This window comes from Patagioenas fasciata, chromosome 7 (assembly GCF_037038585.1).
Source record: "Patagioenas fasciata isolate bPatFas1 chromosome 7, bPatFas1.hap1, whole genome shotgun sequence".
NCBI classification, from domain to species: Eukaryota; Metazoa; Chordata; class Aves; order Columbiformes; family Columbidae; genus Patagioenas; species Patagioenas fasciata.
Window position 1 is genome coordinate 30,918,477 of NC_092526.1, and position 15,990 is coordinate 30,934,466.

The 15,990-nt window shown below is 39.9% G+C and overlaps 1 protein-coding gene across 4 annotated transcripts in view; it reads left to right on the forward strand.

The window, feature by feature from the left end:
- Nucleotides 1-1,716: 1,716 nt before the first annotated feature.
- Nucleotides 1,717-15,990, forward strand: part of NCKAP1 (NCK associated protein 1) — a 63,329-nt gene continuing 49,055 nt past the window's right edge. For 2 of the 4 annotated variants that reach the window (XM_065840868.2, XM_065840869.2), the window contains exons 1-3: nt 1,717-1,912; nt 13,188-13,205; nt 14,358-14,468. In XM_065840868.2, coding sequence (XP_065696940.1) covers nt 1,805-1,912; nt 13,188-13,205; nt 14,358-14,468 — 237 coding nt within the window. In that variant the 5' untranslated portion in view covers nt 1,717-1,804. The remainder of the gene's footprint in view (nt 1,913-13,187; nt 13,206-14,357; nt 14,469-15,990) is intronic. The other 2 variants (XM_065840870.2, XM_065840872.2) reach the window with 1 other exon arrangement.

Genomic DNA, 15,990 nt, shown 5'->3' on the forward strand with positions numbered 1-15,990 from the left:
AAGATTGGGATATTAGACCATAGATGATACAATATGACACACAAAAACGCCCAATGAACTATCACGATGTTGGTATCATTCTACTTGCTTGGCTATATATAAATTACAAATTCTGTGATTGTTAATGTTTGAAACTTCCAGAAGACTCAATATGTCTGAAAAATAATTTAACATGGAATTAAAAATTGGCAGTTGTTGTTTTAGGTATAGATGAGAAACCAAAAAATTGCTCTCAGCAATAATACTTGCTCTTATTTTGCAACTAGAAATATTATATTTTACTTAAAAAAATACAATGAAGATGCTTTGTGTAAAAATATGACTATAAATATTATCAATTAAATACTTTGAAATTACATAGCATTTTATGCTTTACAAATTTTAATACTGATTTGAATGTTTCTGATGTTTTCCATAGACTCCGACAGTGAAAGGTCGGGTCGAATCTAATTACTCATTACAACATTGTTGCTAGTTATTCCCTCCTCTTGGACACAAATCTGAGGCAGAAAATCATCTGATAAAGGCCAAAGAATGAGTCAATAGCAGACTTAAGATTGGAACTCTAAGTTCTTGCTTCCTGATTTCATTCTGAATCATAAATTGTCTTGTAGCTGCTAAAGGGAAGAAGGAGGTCAGTAACAATTTAGTTACATTTAGGCTTCTCACATTCATTTTCTAAAATCTCACATTCGTGCTTTCTAAAATCTATTAGTTTAAAACCGCTAAAAGAGTGAGGTTGTCTGATTCAGATTTCTAATGCAAAAATGCAAACTGAGAATTAAATGGAAATATTAATATAGAAATAAAAGCACAGATGGTGGTGCCATTATAAAAAATGAGATTAGAAGGTTAATTCTTAAGCCTGTCTCTTGCTAACTGGACTCGGGAGCCCTGCAGCCCGGCTGGTTGTGCTGGCTGATCAGCGGTGCAGCCGGCCCAGTAACAGGTTGCAGGAAGGGACAACTCTGGTGGAAGCCCCACATTGACGTTTATGGTGTTGAAATCTCACTATTCCTTAAAAATACAGGCTTTTAATTCCTGTGCTTTCGAGAAGGAAAAACAAAAAACAGTGATGTGACTCCAGTAATCAGTTAAATGGTATTTCTCTGAATTTGCTGTACATGGATGCGCAGCTCAGGGGATGGCAAGAGCCTCACAGGTGTCAGGTTCTTCCTGAGTCCCTCATGGCCCTGCCCTGTGGGTGTCCCTGGGTTCCTTCTGCCTCCCGGGTCCCATCCAGGTGCGGTCCTGAGAAGCCCTCAGAAAATCAGAGACCCTGACAATGATAATTGTATCAATATACACCATGCAACGCTTTTCTGAGCTTCAGTTCCTGATTTCCGCCACGTAAAATTTAAAACAATAAAAACCAAAACGATTTTTTTATAAACCTTGAACAAAAATGAATATTCTTCCTGGTTTTGGAGCACACCTTGGGATTATACCTGAAGTACAGCGTGACGGATCTGCTGTTCAGCACAGCAGCAAAATAAACCACCCATGGAGACCGGACCCCAACCCAACGCTGCCCCGCCGCGGTTTCCAGAGGTGGGGTTGTGCACCCCAGCGCCTCTCCCCCCACGCACCGGGCGGGCAGCGTGGGCTCAGGCCGAGCCGCCCGCAGCCCGGTCGCGCCACCGCCCGCCCGCAGGGGGCGGCCGAGAGCGGCGCCACGTGACGCGCACCGTGGCCACGCCCCGCGGAGGCAGCAGCGCCGCGGCGGGCGGCGGAGGGACAGCGCAGCGCCGGGCCGGCGGCCGCACCACGGCGGGGCCCGGGCCGCGGAGGGCAGCGGGGCAAGATGTCGCGGTCGGTGCTGCAGCCGAGCCAGCAGAAGCTGGCGGAGAAGCTCACCATCCTGAACGACCGGGGCGTCGGCATGCTCACCCGGCTCTACAACATCAAGAAGGTGCGGGGGCCCCGGAGGGGAGGCGGGGGGGAGGAACCGCCCCGGCGCGATCGCCGCGCTGCCGCCCCACCGGGCCCCGGCCGGTCCGGCGCTCCGCCTCACGGCTTGCGGCTCAGCCGGCCGCGCTGCGGCCTAGCTGCGGGGCCCGAGAGGCAGGGCGGGGAGGCGGCGTGAGCTACGCCGCCGCCGCGGTCAGGCGCTCCGGCCCGGCCCGGCGCTGCGGCGCCTGCGGGCCCGGCGGCGGCGGGGGGTGATGGGGCTTCCCGGACGGCCATCGCCTCATTACCTGGCGGGCGGGAGGCCGGTTCTGCGCGGCGCCCGCAGGCCCGGCGCCCCCCGCCGCGGGGCCTAGGCCCGGCGCCGCTCCCGCCCCGCCGTGCGTGAGTCACGGGAGCCGGGAGTGGGCTGCTCGGCACGGGCTTTCCCACGCCGAGTTGCGAAACCCGTCGCTACCGAAGGGAATGGTTTGGGGTAAAATTAGTAAGTTTTAATTTCGATAAGTTCGAGGCGCGCCGTTGCTTAGCAGCTCCCAGCGGGAGCTGGAGCAGATGCGCGAAGCTGCCGTGGGTGCTAGAGCTGGTCCCGCCTTCCCGAAATCCACCCATCGGTGTTTGCCCGGGTGAGGCGGTGCGGGCGGCTGCAGGTCTGGGTATGACCGAAAGGATGGGTTACACCTCCGTGTTTAGTTTCTTTCTCCTCTGGAGGAAATCCTGGTGCTTTCCGATGTATTAGAGCGTGGTTCATGGCCATCCCCTGCGCCGGGTACTTCGTGTATTTTTACCAGTTTAATTTTCCTGACCAGCAGTGCATCATCTGAATGTGTGCGGCTGCTCAATCCACTTCTAGTAATGAACATTAGTTCAGGTTTTGTTGCTTTCCCTCGAACACAATTACATCTGAGAAAGGTTTTCCTTGTTTCAAATAAACTGTTATTCCGTTAAAGCAATGGGCATCCTTTTGCAGGCCTTGCGTGTTAAAATATCTGTGCCATTCACATGCTGGGTTCAGTAGGCCTGTGCTGCGGTAGTAGCAGAGGGGGTGTGAGATTTTTAGGTGCTTACTTGATGGCTTTGACTTCCAAACTCAGGTTTCTGTCAGGAGTGCTCCTGTCAAACAGATCTGAGCTAAAGGATGAGTTTTGTCAAATTGTTTTGCTCGTATAAGAGGCTTGTGCTCCAGGAATAGTAAGGGCTGCCTGACTATACCAAGTGAAAAGTTGATTTTAATTAAGATGATGTTTCCAGGAATATAATAATTAAAAAAAAGATTGAAGTATTCAGAAGTCAGTGTTGATCCAAAGCAGTGTCGGTAGTTGATGTGCACTTGAATGTTTGCCTATCTTTGCTGACACGAATAAAGCATTTAAAATTGTTACAAATTTGTATATTTCCAAAATAGAAGGGAGGTTTGTTTTAGTCTGCAGTTTCCTATGTTGGAAAGCTGCATCAACTTAATAATCGTAACACTATAATCATACTTTTAAGATAAAACGGGAGTTGCCTGTTTATGGGGAAGAACATTGAAGTGGGGAAGTAATTTGTGTGTGTGCTTGTTATGCAGTGAGAGAAATACACCAGGTGAAAAACAGGCAAAGGAATTTCTCCTGAGCATAGCCCTGTTTTGGCGCGAAACGGCAGGAAACAAGACAGGAGAAGTTAAACCTTGTCCTGACGTAGAGCTGTGCCTTAACCAGTGTAAGCATGGGCCCTGTTTCCATTATCAGTGCTCTGATTTGGGGCCACTTACTCATGTTAAGCAACCCAGCGCCTACAGACACGTTTCTGCTGGCGTGTTCAGGTGGCAGAGTCCGGAGCATATGTGCCCGTAGGGTGGTAGCTTCTGCTGTTACTCCTATTAGTGATGTGAGTGGATAGGTTCTCGGTAGGGGAGCACTAGAGGTGACACCAGTTTTTCCTGCAGATGCCGTGAACTGAGTCCAAAATTGCATAGGTCCTACATACAGAGAGAGAGCAGACATGACCAAGCAGCTTGATTATTGTGTGATGTATAGTTTTGCAAATCTGCGTCCATCCCAGATGCAATTCTGTGTACTCGTATAGTGATTTGTGATTCAAATAGTTGGTTTTTTAAGCTTCAGTGAGTACCGTTTGTCAGTGGTAACTGGCTAGCTCTGATGGTGAACCCCAGAAGTCTCAGGACTGATTACTGTGTTTTATTGTGAACCTTTTTTCAGCCCAGCTGCAGCATAGCTGGCTGCCTGGAATGCTTCATTTTTCTTTATTTCTGATTTTTCTTTCTTTTTCGCTCTCTGAAAACAGTAAATTCCAAAACTGCTGTCTAAGATTCTCATAGCTTCCTCCTTTGAAGATGATATCGAAACTCAAGTTACTAGAGATAAGCACACAATATGTGGTATTGCGGTTAAAGGAAATGGTTAAGACTTTTTTTAATAAGAGGAAGTGAGAGGTGAAGTGTTTGTAGCTGCCTTACAGATTGCTGTAGACGCTGTCTAGGGAGCAGAGATTTTAAAGGATCAAGAATTCTCTTGACTGTTAGAAAGAAAGCAGGAAAATTTTACTTCCCAAGAAATACAGTTGTTAAAAACAGTTAGAAAATTGATAAACACACTTCATCTTCCTACGTAAATGTCAGTTTTGATGTCATTGTGCTTATAGCTGTCAATTATTCATAATGTCCTGTTTAGTGACTTTCTGTGGTGTTCTCTTCTGAAATAGTTTGAAATTTGTTGTTTTTAAGGTAGAGTATCTGTGTGGTTTTTTTGCCTCAGAGTGACATGGAAAATATGAAAAGTGGAGTTACTAAGGCCATAGCGTATCATGAGACAAAATTCTCATCTTATCCATGTGGAGGTGGATTTTTTGTTGCTACTGTTATTTTGGAGGATGACCCTTCGCTTGCTGCTTTCAGCTGGCTTTTGTACTGAGACCAGGATTAATTCTGAACTTTGGAAGCTTACTGTTGCGGTTTCTTTCCTAGTTTGTTCCTTCTACTTTTTAAGAAGTTATCCTCAGTTATCCCGGTTAGCAATTGTATTGTTGCTTTCTATGTACCTCTTTTCTTGTTATGTGCCCACAACTAAACCTCCATAAATCAGAGGCAGCAGCACTTTTCATGCCATCCTGGCTCAGGTGAAGCTTGGATTTTGTGGTTGCCTTTCAGAGCAGACAGAGTCCGTGTTGGCAAGTTTTGTGTAATGCCACTGGTACTGACAAGTGTGTTGTTCAAGAGTGGTGGCAGAGAAATCTTGTTATCTGTGGGCCGATCTTTTGTTTGTTTATGAAGCCCTTGGATACTGGGAAGTATTCATAATAAGAGATTTCATCTTAAAATACCTGAAGTGTAGATTTAGCCAGAGCAAATCAACAGAGTGTAATTTTTGAAGAATGGCGAAGCAGGGCTACTGTCAACAGAAATGCTAAGGGTAAAAGTTAAGATTTTGAATTATTTAGAGTATATGTTATTCAAACATGATGAGTCTGTTGTTTAGCATTAATTGGTTTTCTAGCAATGTTCTTTTCTTCACACTACAGGTTTTATGTTTGTGTGCAAATTTTTTTCTTAAAATGTCATTAACAAAACAAGTTCTTTTGACTTTCACAACTGATGATGACATAGCATCTGAAAAAATGAGAATGTTAAACCAATTCTTAGATATGAACTGCATAACCAAACTGAAGTCGTAGATAAGGAGCAGAATAAATATTTGCAGGGGCTTTAGCTGACTTTATCTTTACCATTCCAAAGTAAAAATGTGGTTCCAGTCCTATTGTGAGCACCACACAGCTTAGTATGAAGCCAGATTTAAAATAATTTAGCAAGTGATTAAATACAAGGTAGTTCTTTAAGGATACAAAAGCAGGAAATCTTGGATTTTTATCTGTGTTGAGGATGTTACTTGTTAGCCTTTTTAAAGACTGAGTACTTTTTGTTTTGCCTATTATCTTCTCTTCTGCAGCAGGTAAAGTACTTATTATTTTCCGAAGTACAAGAGGAGGCGTATTCTGTGAGGGAGAGTCCGACTGCGACAAGTCTCCTGTGGTAAAACGATGCCAAGTTGACCAGATCAGCCAAGGCTGAATAGAGCTCAAATCTTCCTTCGCCAGCCTTTTATGCTGTTTGTGAGATTGGGCTGAAGAAAAAGATCCCAAAAGTTCCAAAACTGAACTGGAGGGGACTTGACAATGTCTAAATATTGCAGGGGACAGTTGTATATTGTTTGACTAATAGAACTGGTTGATAAAGTGTCCTGTTTTGCTCAGGCACTAGGGCAGTGCCTCAGGAAAAAGTAGGAGAGATTTTAGGTGACTGGCAGAACATGGAGAAGTTTCCAATCTGCAGACTGCTGAATTTTGGAAGAGTGTAGGATTAGATCACCCTTTCGACACTGAGCTCACTGCTGGGGTGCAGAGCTTTGAACTGAAAGGAAAAGCTCACAAATAAAATCTAGTTTTGAGTTGTAAGGTTGATACTGGAAAGAACAGATAATGTCTTGAGACCATCAGGAAGTGGCTTAGGGTGGGGTGGTATTGCTTCCAGGACTTGATAGATATCGGCAGTTCTGTAAAGGTTAATGTTTGTCTATTTGTGTCTGTGGTCTTGGAGGAATGACTCAGAATACTGTCCTGCTGATAAGAGGAGGAGGAAGAAGCCCAGAACAAACTCACAGGCAGTGCTGGAAATAAAAAACAAATAAAATAAATAAATTCATTTGCTCAGGAAGCAAGCACAAACTGATGATACCATGTCACATTATTTTATTTAACTCAGAAAAGCAACTTATTTTGTAAATAAACAATAAGACTTTCTAATGCCATATAAAAATATCCTAGGATATCTTTTAAAATATACAGAAAGCCAGGTGGATTTATCCTTTTGCATCAAGTGTAGATGCCCAGAATTACCTTGCATTGTTCCTTTGTTTACAAAATGAATTACATGACCCTCCACTTACTGTTCATTTGTCCTGCCGCATGTTGACGCAAAACCAAATCTAGTTTTAGTTGGAAGAGATTTTTAAGATTGTGTGCCTCTGCATACAAAGATGCAGCTAAAAAGTCTTAACAGTTCCTGTTCTAGGTTCAGAATAGACCGGACATTTCTGTTGCCTTGCTTTCCTGTATTAAAATGTGACTTTATAAATCACAGTTCGAGAAAGTTTTGTGACAGTGCAAATTCTCTTTGTTTGTTGTGGGTGGTTTTTTGGATTTGTTTGGTTTGGTTTTGGTTTGGTTTTTTGTGTTTTGTTTTGTTTGTTTGTTTTCTTTGGGTTTCACCTGCCATGTATTTGGTTACTAGAACCAAGTACTTACTCAAACAAGTGTTACCAAGCGTATTTCTTTCATGGACGAGCTGACAGGTCACTCTAGTATGAACAACTTGGTGAATATTTTACACTTAGACCTTAGCAAGGCTGCTGACGTGACCTCATCTGATTGTTCTCACAAACAATCTAAGGAAGTACAGTCTGGATGAAATCGTAACGATGGAAGCAGATGAATAACCGTATTAGGGAACAGTTATGAAGGTCTCATTGTCAGACTGTGGTTCAGCAGGGTCTTGTTGGGCTGTGTCTTAACCTCTGGTTCCAATCGCTCTTTATATTAATAACCTAAATGATGACTATGGTGTGCTTAATAAATTTGTAGCTAGGAAACTGGGAGAAGCAGTGGAAATAATGAAGAGCCTAACTGGAATTCAGTTTGAGGTTAACAAATTAGTAGGTATGGCCTAATGAACTTGGAGGTGGCTGAAAAAGTATGATTGTGCTTAGTGAAATTTAAAATGCTAATGAAAAGTAATGAGATAGCAAGTCTGCAGAAAATAGCCAGGAAATATTAGGCACCTGCCAGCACAAATGTGAGCCAACTAAGTTTTGCTGCACAAAAGTCAGGGATGATATGAGGTTCTATAAATGTGTAAGCAAGATAGAAAGGAAATAATCCTTTTGCTCTGCATGGCATGCTTTTAGACTCATCTGAAATGAATCTGATTTGACACACTTTTCAAGAAAGATGTGGACAAAATGGAGAAAGTCCAGAGCAGAATAAGAAGAAAGACCACTGATGCAGGAAATTTCACCCATTAAGAAAATGGGAAGAATTTTTTAAAGTAAATTAATAAGAGATACAGATTTTTAAGTATTTAGAACTGCTGTAGAGAGAAGGGGAGTAGTTTGTGCAGTTCAGTATGGCCACAGAGATGAAGTAGTGATGCATTAAATTGTAGGGAGAAAAGTTGAGTTTAGATCTTAAAACTTCCTAATTAAAAAGATTGTTAAATATTGGAAAAGACTGTGAGAATGCTTTTGAATGTAGCCTGTTGGAGACCTGTAAGTAAAGATTTAGCAGATGTCTCCCAGGAGCAACATAGATATAGTTCATCTTGCTTTGGAACAGGAAAGTAATTTCTAGCCTTTTCTTCTGATTTCACATGAATTTACATTGTAATGGGTTGGATCTATGAGTAGAGATACACTGGGATTTAAAATTAAGTACATACTTCAGGATTCAAGACACACCAAAAAATGAATAATAGTGGAGTAGATGCCTTGCTTAGCTGCAGCAAACATTGGACTGTCTTTTAATAACTTTAATTGTAATTTTAATTAATATTAAAGTGCATGATCCTTCAAAAATTTGAACTTCTGTGCATGAAAAGTGCAATAGCTGTTAAATTTGTAATAATTTTGACCCATATTTTGGATATGTACAAGGCCTGTAGAAACTGTCCAAGAATTAGTACACTGGAGACTTTCTTCTCATTACGGATCCTGGTTAAATTATGGGAACAATACAGTTCTGGTTGAATCTACTAGCCTAGTTTATGTATCAAAATACATTTTTACCCTTTGTATAAGTATAATTCATGTAACTGCAAACATCAGTAATGTAATTTAGCTGGTACAAGATTACCCGAGTGATAGTGTTGTAGGACAGTTACATTTTAGCCATCAAAAGTATTTAAACTATAATAATTTGTCTATGTGTGACCAGCTAATTCTTGCATCTGCTTGCTTTGCTGTTAAGAGGGACAAAGCTTCGTTCACAAAGCTTGTCTGGGGTCAGCCTGTTTAATAATAATCTCGGGCTTCCATAAAACCTAAATACAGCGAAGCAGTTGTGGTAGGCTTCATCAGAGATATTAAGGCAGATGTAGTGTGAACTGTTTCCTCATGTATTCACCATTCAAAGAAGCTGTTTATTGACTATTTACCTCTCTTCTCCTTGGTAGTTTCGCGTTTTTGAAATTAGAGCTTATCAGATGGTAATCTCATTATTTTAAATGCATGACAGAAAGAATAAATAATGTGGTTTATCCTACAGAAATCTAGAGTTAATTATAAACCTCTCTCTTTGAATGTTTCTTTGTCATGTATTATTTAGTATAATTTATAGGATGCATAGCTGCAAACCAGGCATTGAAACTTACAGATATATTTTAGGGTGAAGTCTTTAATGCCAGCAGCTATTCCAGGGGAAGAAGAACAGTTCTAGTGTGCATGCCTTTCTTGCATGTCAAGAGAGTATGCTGTAATAAACCTTAGATGGTACATACAAGAGCTGTTCCAATTTTTTTTAATGTGAGAAATCTTAGTGTACTTCCATTTACTAATGAAAGTTACTAACTCAGGGGATGACATATTTTTTGCTGTTATTGAAATTCCTTCAGTTTGCTGGTTATATTGATAGAGTTTTTTAGTGCATGTTGATTTGTGAATGACGGATTATTTCAGTAATTGTTGCCACAGTCCAGTGGAACTGTGCTCAGTGGTGTTTTATCTCAAGTCTGCAGTAACAGTAAGTCAAGATCTCTTGAATTAGTAAAAACACGTTAGATTGCTGCAAAATATGACTTACTTTATGATCATCTGCTGATGTAGGTTTGGGGACTGAACATAGGAAATTCTTGATTTAAATGGCCCTGTTTCTCCTTTATTGGGAAACAGCCCTGCTAATGATTTGAAAGAGGTTGGGCTTAGCAGTAACAACAACAACAAAAGGTGTTTCCATAATACAGTAGCATATTTGGACTTTTAAAGATCATCCTACACCATGTAACTCAGGTAATACTTCCCAATATTGTTACTCGAGGACGCCTGACAGGTTTATGTAAAAGGCAGGAGTGAAGTTTAGGAGTTCTAAATGCGAGTTTGCACCCTGTTTACTGTGCCATGGCACTGACTTTCGGCAAGGATTGTACCTCAACATAAACTTCCCTTTTTCCATGTCCCATCAGTTGGATATATGTAGCGAATTTGTTGATTTTGTTGTTGTTGTTTGTTTGGTGGTTTGGGTTTTGTTTTGTTCTCCAACATCTTCTGCCCTCAAGTAGGAAGTAGGATGTTGGGCTTTGATTTTTGCGGTGATAGCTGTAACTGCACTGGGGCAAAAGGGCTCTTGGCCGTATCTCTTAACGTTGGTGTATGCTACACCAAGGACAGTTGTACCAGATTCTGTGTTCTCTAGAGGCCCCTTATTTTAAATGTAGACCCTAAGGAGGTTTTCATTGTTGGATATTTTCTTGTTGGCCACTTCTGAATGACTATGATCTAAAAAGTGAAACTATGTAGTATTCTTCAGTTTTGAAATGAAAATAGCATAGAAGAGCCTCATAGCATCGAGTGAAGAACAGAGTCTGTATTTTGTTTCATAATAATAATGACCTAGTTATCTAGATTATTAGGGTAGGTAGGAAAACGCTACATTAATTCAAAACAAATGGCGTCATGAAACCTTTCTAAAGAATATATGTAGTCCAGTCTCTGAAGTTTGGCCTATACGTATGATAGCAAATGAGAATTCTGAATAATGAATCTCTTAGCTATCAAAATCATATTCTTGGTAAGACTTGGATGCATGGAATGAGATCAGGAAAATATGTTCACTTAGTTAACTGAGAGCTGGGAGCTTACCACAACATGGACCATTCTAAACTGCTGTGGAAAATGCTATGTAACTTGATAGAAATCCAGTGCCTGAGCTTTTTTTTTTTTTTTTTTTTTTGTTACATTACTTGGATTAGTCTCTGGTGGTAGCTTTGCATCATCTTTTTCAGCATAACTGCTTGACAACTGTTGAGTAACGTACAAAGGGATTTAGAGATGACTGCTGGGAGATTCTTCCAGTATAATATTTCGGGGCCAAAGCAGCTGGAATCCTAAAGCTTCTCAGAGCTGTATTCCATGAATGCCGCTCTAGTAAGAACATTTTTAATTCAGGTTTCTTTTTAATGCTCAAAAAACGTAGCCATTCTGTTTTTTCTTAAAAAAAAATAAATGAAGAAAGGTTATTGTAGCCCACTTAGGGGAGAAAGTGACATCTGAGGCTGATTGAGAAAGAGCTACTTCTCAAAATTCTGTTTGAATGCTAGAGAGCTGTCTATGGCAAAGTGATATTTGTGTGTTGTACCACCGTGTTCCTGCCTATTACAGTGCTGACAAGGGGGTTTATATTGACTAATACAATGATTAAAAGCAAAATCTGCTTTTCTTATCTATATTCTAAGGCCATTGCACTCAATGCCATTGTTCTTTCTACAGTGCAAAATTGTGGTTATGTGCCTTATCACTTGTGTGAAAGTGCTGGGATTGGGGTTCGTATCTTAGTTCTTTTGTGCTTTCTAGACTAAATTGTAGTGAGCTTGAGCTTCATAGGTCTATTTGCCATTTTAGGGGAGGTTTAGTGTATGTAGACTGTTTTACCTGAATGCAGGTAACAGCATGGATGAAAACTGTATTGATGCAACAACAAATAGTAACCAAATAATATCAGTTCTTAGAAAGGAGCTGTGGGATGTGTTAGAGGGAAGGAAAAGGCATTGACCCCCTTGTTCCGTGGTGTCTGGCCTCATCAGTCCACATACATAGACTGGTCCAGCTTGTTAGAAGTTGGAATTTTGAAATGTATGAAGGAGACATTTAACCTTTTATATCTTGCAGCAGTTTTCTTTCTTATCGATGGATCCATCTTGTGTAGTTTATTAGTAGGAAGAATTACAGTTGCTTTAAGTGCACTGTTAGTAAACAAACAATTGGAAGGAACAAGGCTTTCATGCATACTCAGATCGATTGAGGGGATAGCCAGTTAGACTGAGGATAATATTAATCATCTTTGGGATTAGAGTTCCTGGAGCTACATGAGGATGTGCATGGTAGTGTTTTCAGACATGTTTTTCCATGTAAGTGATCTGTGTGTGGGAGCTTGGGTAGAACATAATTTTCTGTAACCATTTTGGAGAGTTGATTTACACAAGGAAAAACATCTGTTGCTAGGAAAAATAAGGAGTGTAATGTGGAAGTAGTGTTTGAATTCAAACCGAAAAATTTAGGAAGTCAACAGTGGCAGATTTCTTGTCTCCTGTGTAAGAGCAACCGTATTGGAATTTAACAGGCCACAAATATGTGCTGTCTATGAAGCTGTTTTCCGAGTTTGCGATCCTTCTTTTAGTAGAGAAAAATGTATAACTTGTGACGAGGGCAGCAAATTGCAATAATCTGACAAATCCGTGACATCTGGTTTAAGACCTCATAAATTTGAAGGTTGCATCGTTTAATTTTTTGACATCTATTTACGGTATAAGTTTTACTTTTGAAATTGTGTAAAGACTTTAAAGTGTGTTCAGAATAGATCTTCTGTGGCACATATTTGCTACTGTAAGAATATTGAAGCAACTATTTAATATCTAAGTGATACTGTGGACGTTGCTGCATTTATTTTCACTGTAAATTCCTCTTGTAGTATTATAGATATGATATTTTAATAAAATTAAGTATTTTTGTGGAAAAATTAGCAAATGTGAGAGTGTTGGTGTTAGGGTAGTACATTAGCATACATCATGATGGTCATGTACTGCTGGTAGGAGTTTTAGAAACTTAAAATAATGACTCTTTTTTTTTTTTTTTCTTGGCTACCGTTTCTTTTTCAGGTATGTAAAACTTCACTGAGTTTCTCTCCTTTTTTTCCCCTGTAGTTGCATGTGATGTTTGTTAACTCCTTTTTTTCCTCTTCCTACCTAAACTTAGTTTGGAAATACTATTAGAAGTTACATGTCTCTCTATATATGCAGCACTTTGCACAACGGTGAAATCCTAATGAGTATGTGTAAAGTTGTGTTTGACTACTAGAATAATTGCCATCCAGTAGAAAGTATGCTGCCTGTAGTAACAGATGGTCATAATGTTCTCTTGGATGTAGGTAATAGTGTGTTAGTTCACTTAAATGTAACGTGTTTTAGAATTTAAGAGTAATTTGTTTATATGTAATTTTTCTCTCTTTTTATTACACTGCTTTCCCAGCAAGGACAAGTTTGGAAGGTTTGCAAAGCTTTTCACCTTCCCTTTGCCCGCTTGCCCGCTTTCAGAATCGGTCTCATACTCCATGACTTCTGTCTCTGCAGTCCACAACTCGGTCATAGAAATCAATGTGGAGAAGTTTTGAAATGAGCTGTCATTTGAGTTCACTATGTTGCGTAGAAACGCCTAGCATGTGATTTAGTTTTGCATGAGACATGAAACTCCTTTGCAAATCCCTATGAGGACTGTAAAACTAAATGAATATTTGAGAGAAAATACAATTTGAGCACAAATTTTGTCATGTAAGTAACCCTGCTTTCAGTGTGTTGCTCTAAACTAAATGATGTAGCATGGCTCACTAGTCAGAGTAGCGGAGGAGGAGTCGTGTGTCTGACAGCATGCTCTGGAGCTGGCAAAAGTAGGTGCTTCGTCAGTCCTTTATCCACAGAAGCTGTTCTGAGATGTCTACATAAGATACTTAAATAGAGACCTAACACTTAGTTGCGACCTCTCTGCAAATTAAAATTTAATGAAATTTCTTGATTGCTGCTTTTAAAGCACAGCCTATGCTATTATAGGAGTAAAGAAAAGGGACGAAACTTGAGTTCTCAATCTAGGGAAGTAGGATACTTCACGCAAGTACTGGTGGTTTTATTGTGGCATGGAAAATTGTCTTGCAGTTAACAGTTTGAAGAAAAATTAAATGCAGGTTGGTGGTGGGGCTTTTAGTTTTGTTTAATAAAGGATAGATTAATCATCTAATGTGCCCAGCACTGTCCTCCACAGATGATGACATGATTGAATTTTGTAACAGTTTATTAACTTCAGATGATACAACACTACCTCAAACCAGGAATAGCATTAAAAAGAAACCATTCTTTTTCCTCCTTCTTTTAGGATTGAGTTTTTTCCCTCACTGCTGTTCTGCACTAACTGCTTTGATACTTCCATGCATCTTTTTCAGTAGAAGAGCATCTCTGTACTGTTTCCCATTGCATATTTCAGCTGTGACAGTCCCTGCACTTTGCCTTTCATTTTATCACCTGCTCACTAAAAACAAACAAACAAAAAGAGAATCTTTCTATAAAATTGTGTCGTCAGATTTGCAAGTATCGCTTAACTTTAGATGGATGATTGTGTTTTTACTTCATTTTTTATTGTATTTTTTTATAGGCATGCGGTGACCCCAAAGCCAAACCATCCTATCTTATTGACAAAAACCTGGAATCTGCTGTCAAATTCATAGTCAGGAAGTTTCCAGCAGTAGAAACACGCAACAACAATGTAAGTAAATAAATGGCTAAATAAGTGTTTTTCTTAATACCTTTCAGCACTTGTTGCTCAAATCCGTAAGGTTCTGTATGTTCTTGTAAAGCATCTGATGCTGACAGTTACGATTGGAATATAGTTGTTAATTGAAATGTCTGACGGGATACTTTAGAAAGAATTAACTCCAAAGAGAGAATATTGTACTGTAATTCTGGATTGGTTTTGTTAGGATAGGACACTTTCTGGTTTTCTTTTTCTCTCTTTTGTTCAATTTCAAAGACTTGTCAATGGGAAACAATTGTTGAAAAAATCGTGCTTTACTTTGATAACAGAAATTCTTGTGACCAGGCTGATTGCAGAAGATGGAAGTTGCGTAACTATTTCTAATGAGACCTGACCAGCAGCTGGTTAAAAGGTACCTGACTGTAAAGTGGGCAAGTGTGTTTGTACTTTAGAGCTGCCTGTACCTTCCAGGTGGCCTTACCAATGGGGTCAATCCCTGTGGAAATAAAAAATATTCTAGTACATAAGGAGAAACGTTGTGAAATACAAAAATACATAAATATAATTGTTTCCTCTTCAGATACAGTGACTTCAGTTGCAGTAGTAAATTATTTTTCGCCCTTTTGAGTGATCCAGTATTGCTGAATTTGACTTTGTAGCCTTTTAGAGATAATTAAGACTGTTAGATTACAGGTAGACTTTTTGGTAGGTGATGGAAACTTGTTTCTCCTTTTCAATTTGAAAGTCAAGGGAAAGATTTTTGTTTTACCTGCTTATATTTCTTTCCAAAGGTAGAAAATAGAGGTAGGTGTTGGGTTTGCATGTTCCCTGCATGCAACTACTTGCATGTGTGCTTGAGAGGTTTAGGCTTGCTTTAAGCATTCAGGTTTCTGCAGAATGGTAGTGGTAACATTAGTGGGAATAACTAGTTTCTTTTACAGTGCCTTCTAGAATCCTTATGTGATGTCTCCAGTAAAACCAATGAAAGAAAATTAGAAAAAACTTTCCCCTATGGAGGAAACTATTTCAGTAACGATGCTTCCTCATGTTAAAATTTGGTCGTGTTTTGTAATGTTTAGTATTGCTCATCTTTGTATTGAATTTGATTGTGGTAGTAACAAATCTGCCAAATTATTTATCAAAGTTATGTAACAACAGTAAACCTGTTAAACTATGTTTGGTCAATGCTTCATTTTCTCTAAATTTCAGTGGCAGATCTACTGTTAAAAGTGATAGATTCTGTATATAGAATTTATTTAATGCAGTTGCATGTACGCTCGATATGTCTTCCGGTTGTTGACTATGAATTTGAAGCTTAACTAATGATAGATCTTTAAGGATACTGTGAGATTTATGGAAAGAGATCAAAGCTAACTTTGACAATCACAGTTTCTAAAGTGGGACATGCTCGATGTTTTGTCATTGCCTTGTGTTTATTTACCACAAGCCAGGCCGGACTGTGTTTATTAAGCACAGTTATCAAAAGCCCTACCACCTCTATGTATGAGCACAGTTTAAAGTCTGGATTTGGAGT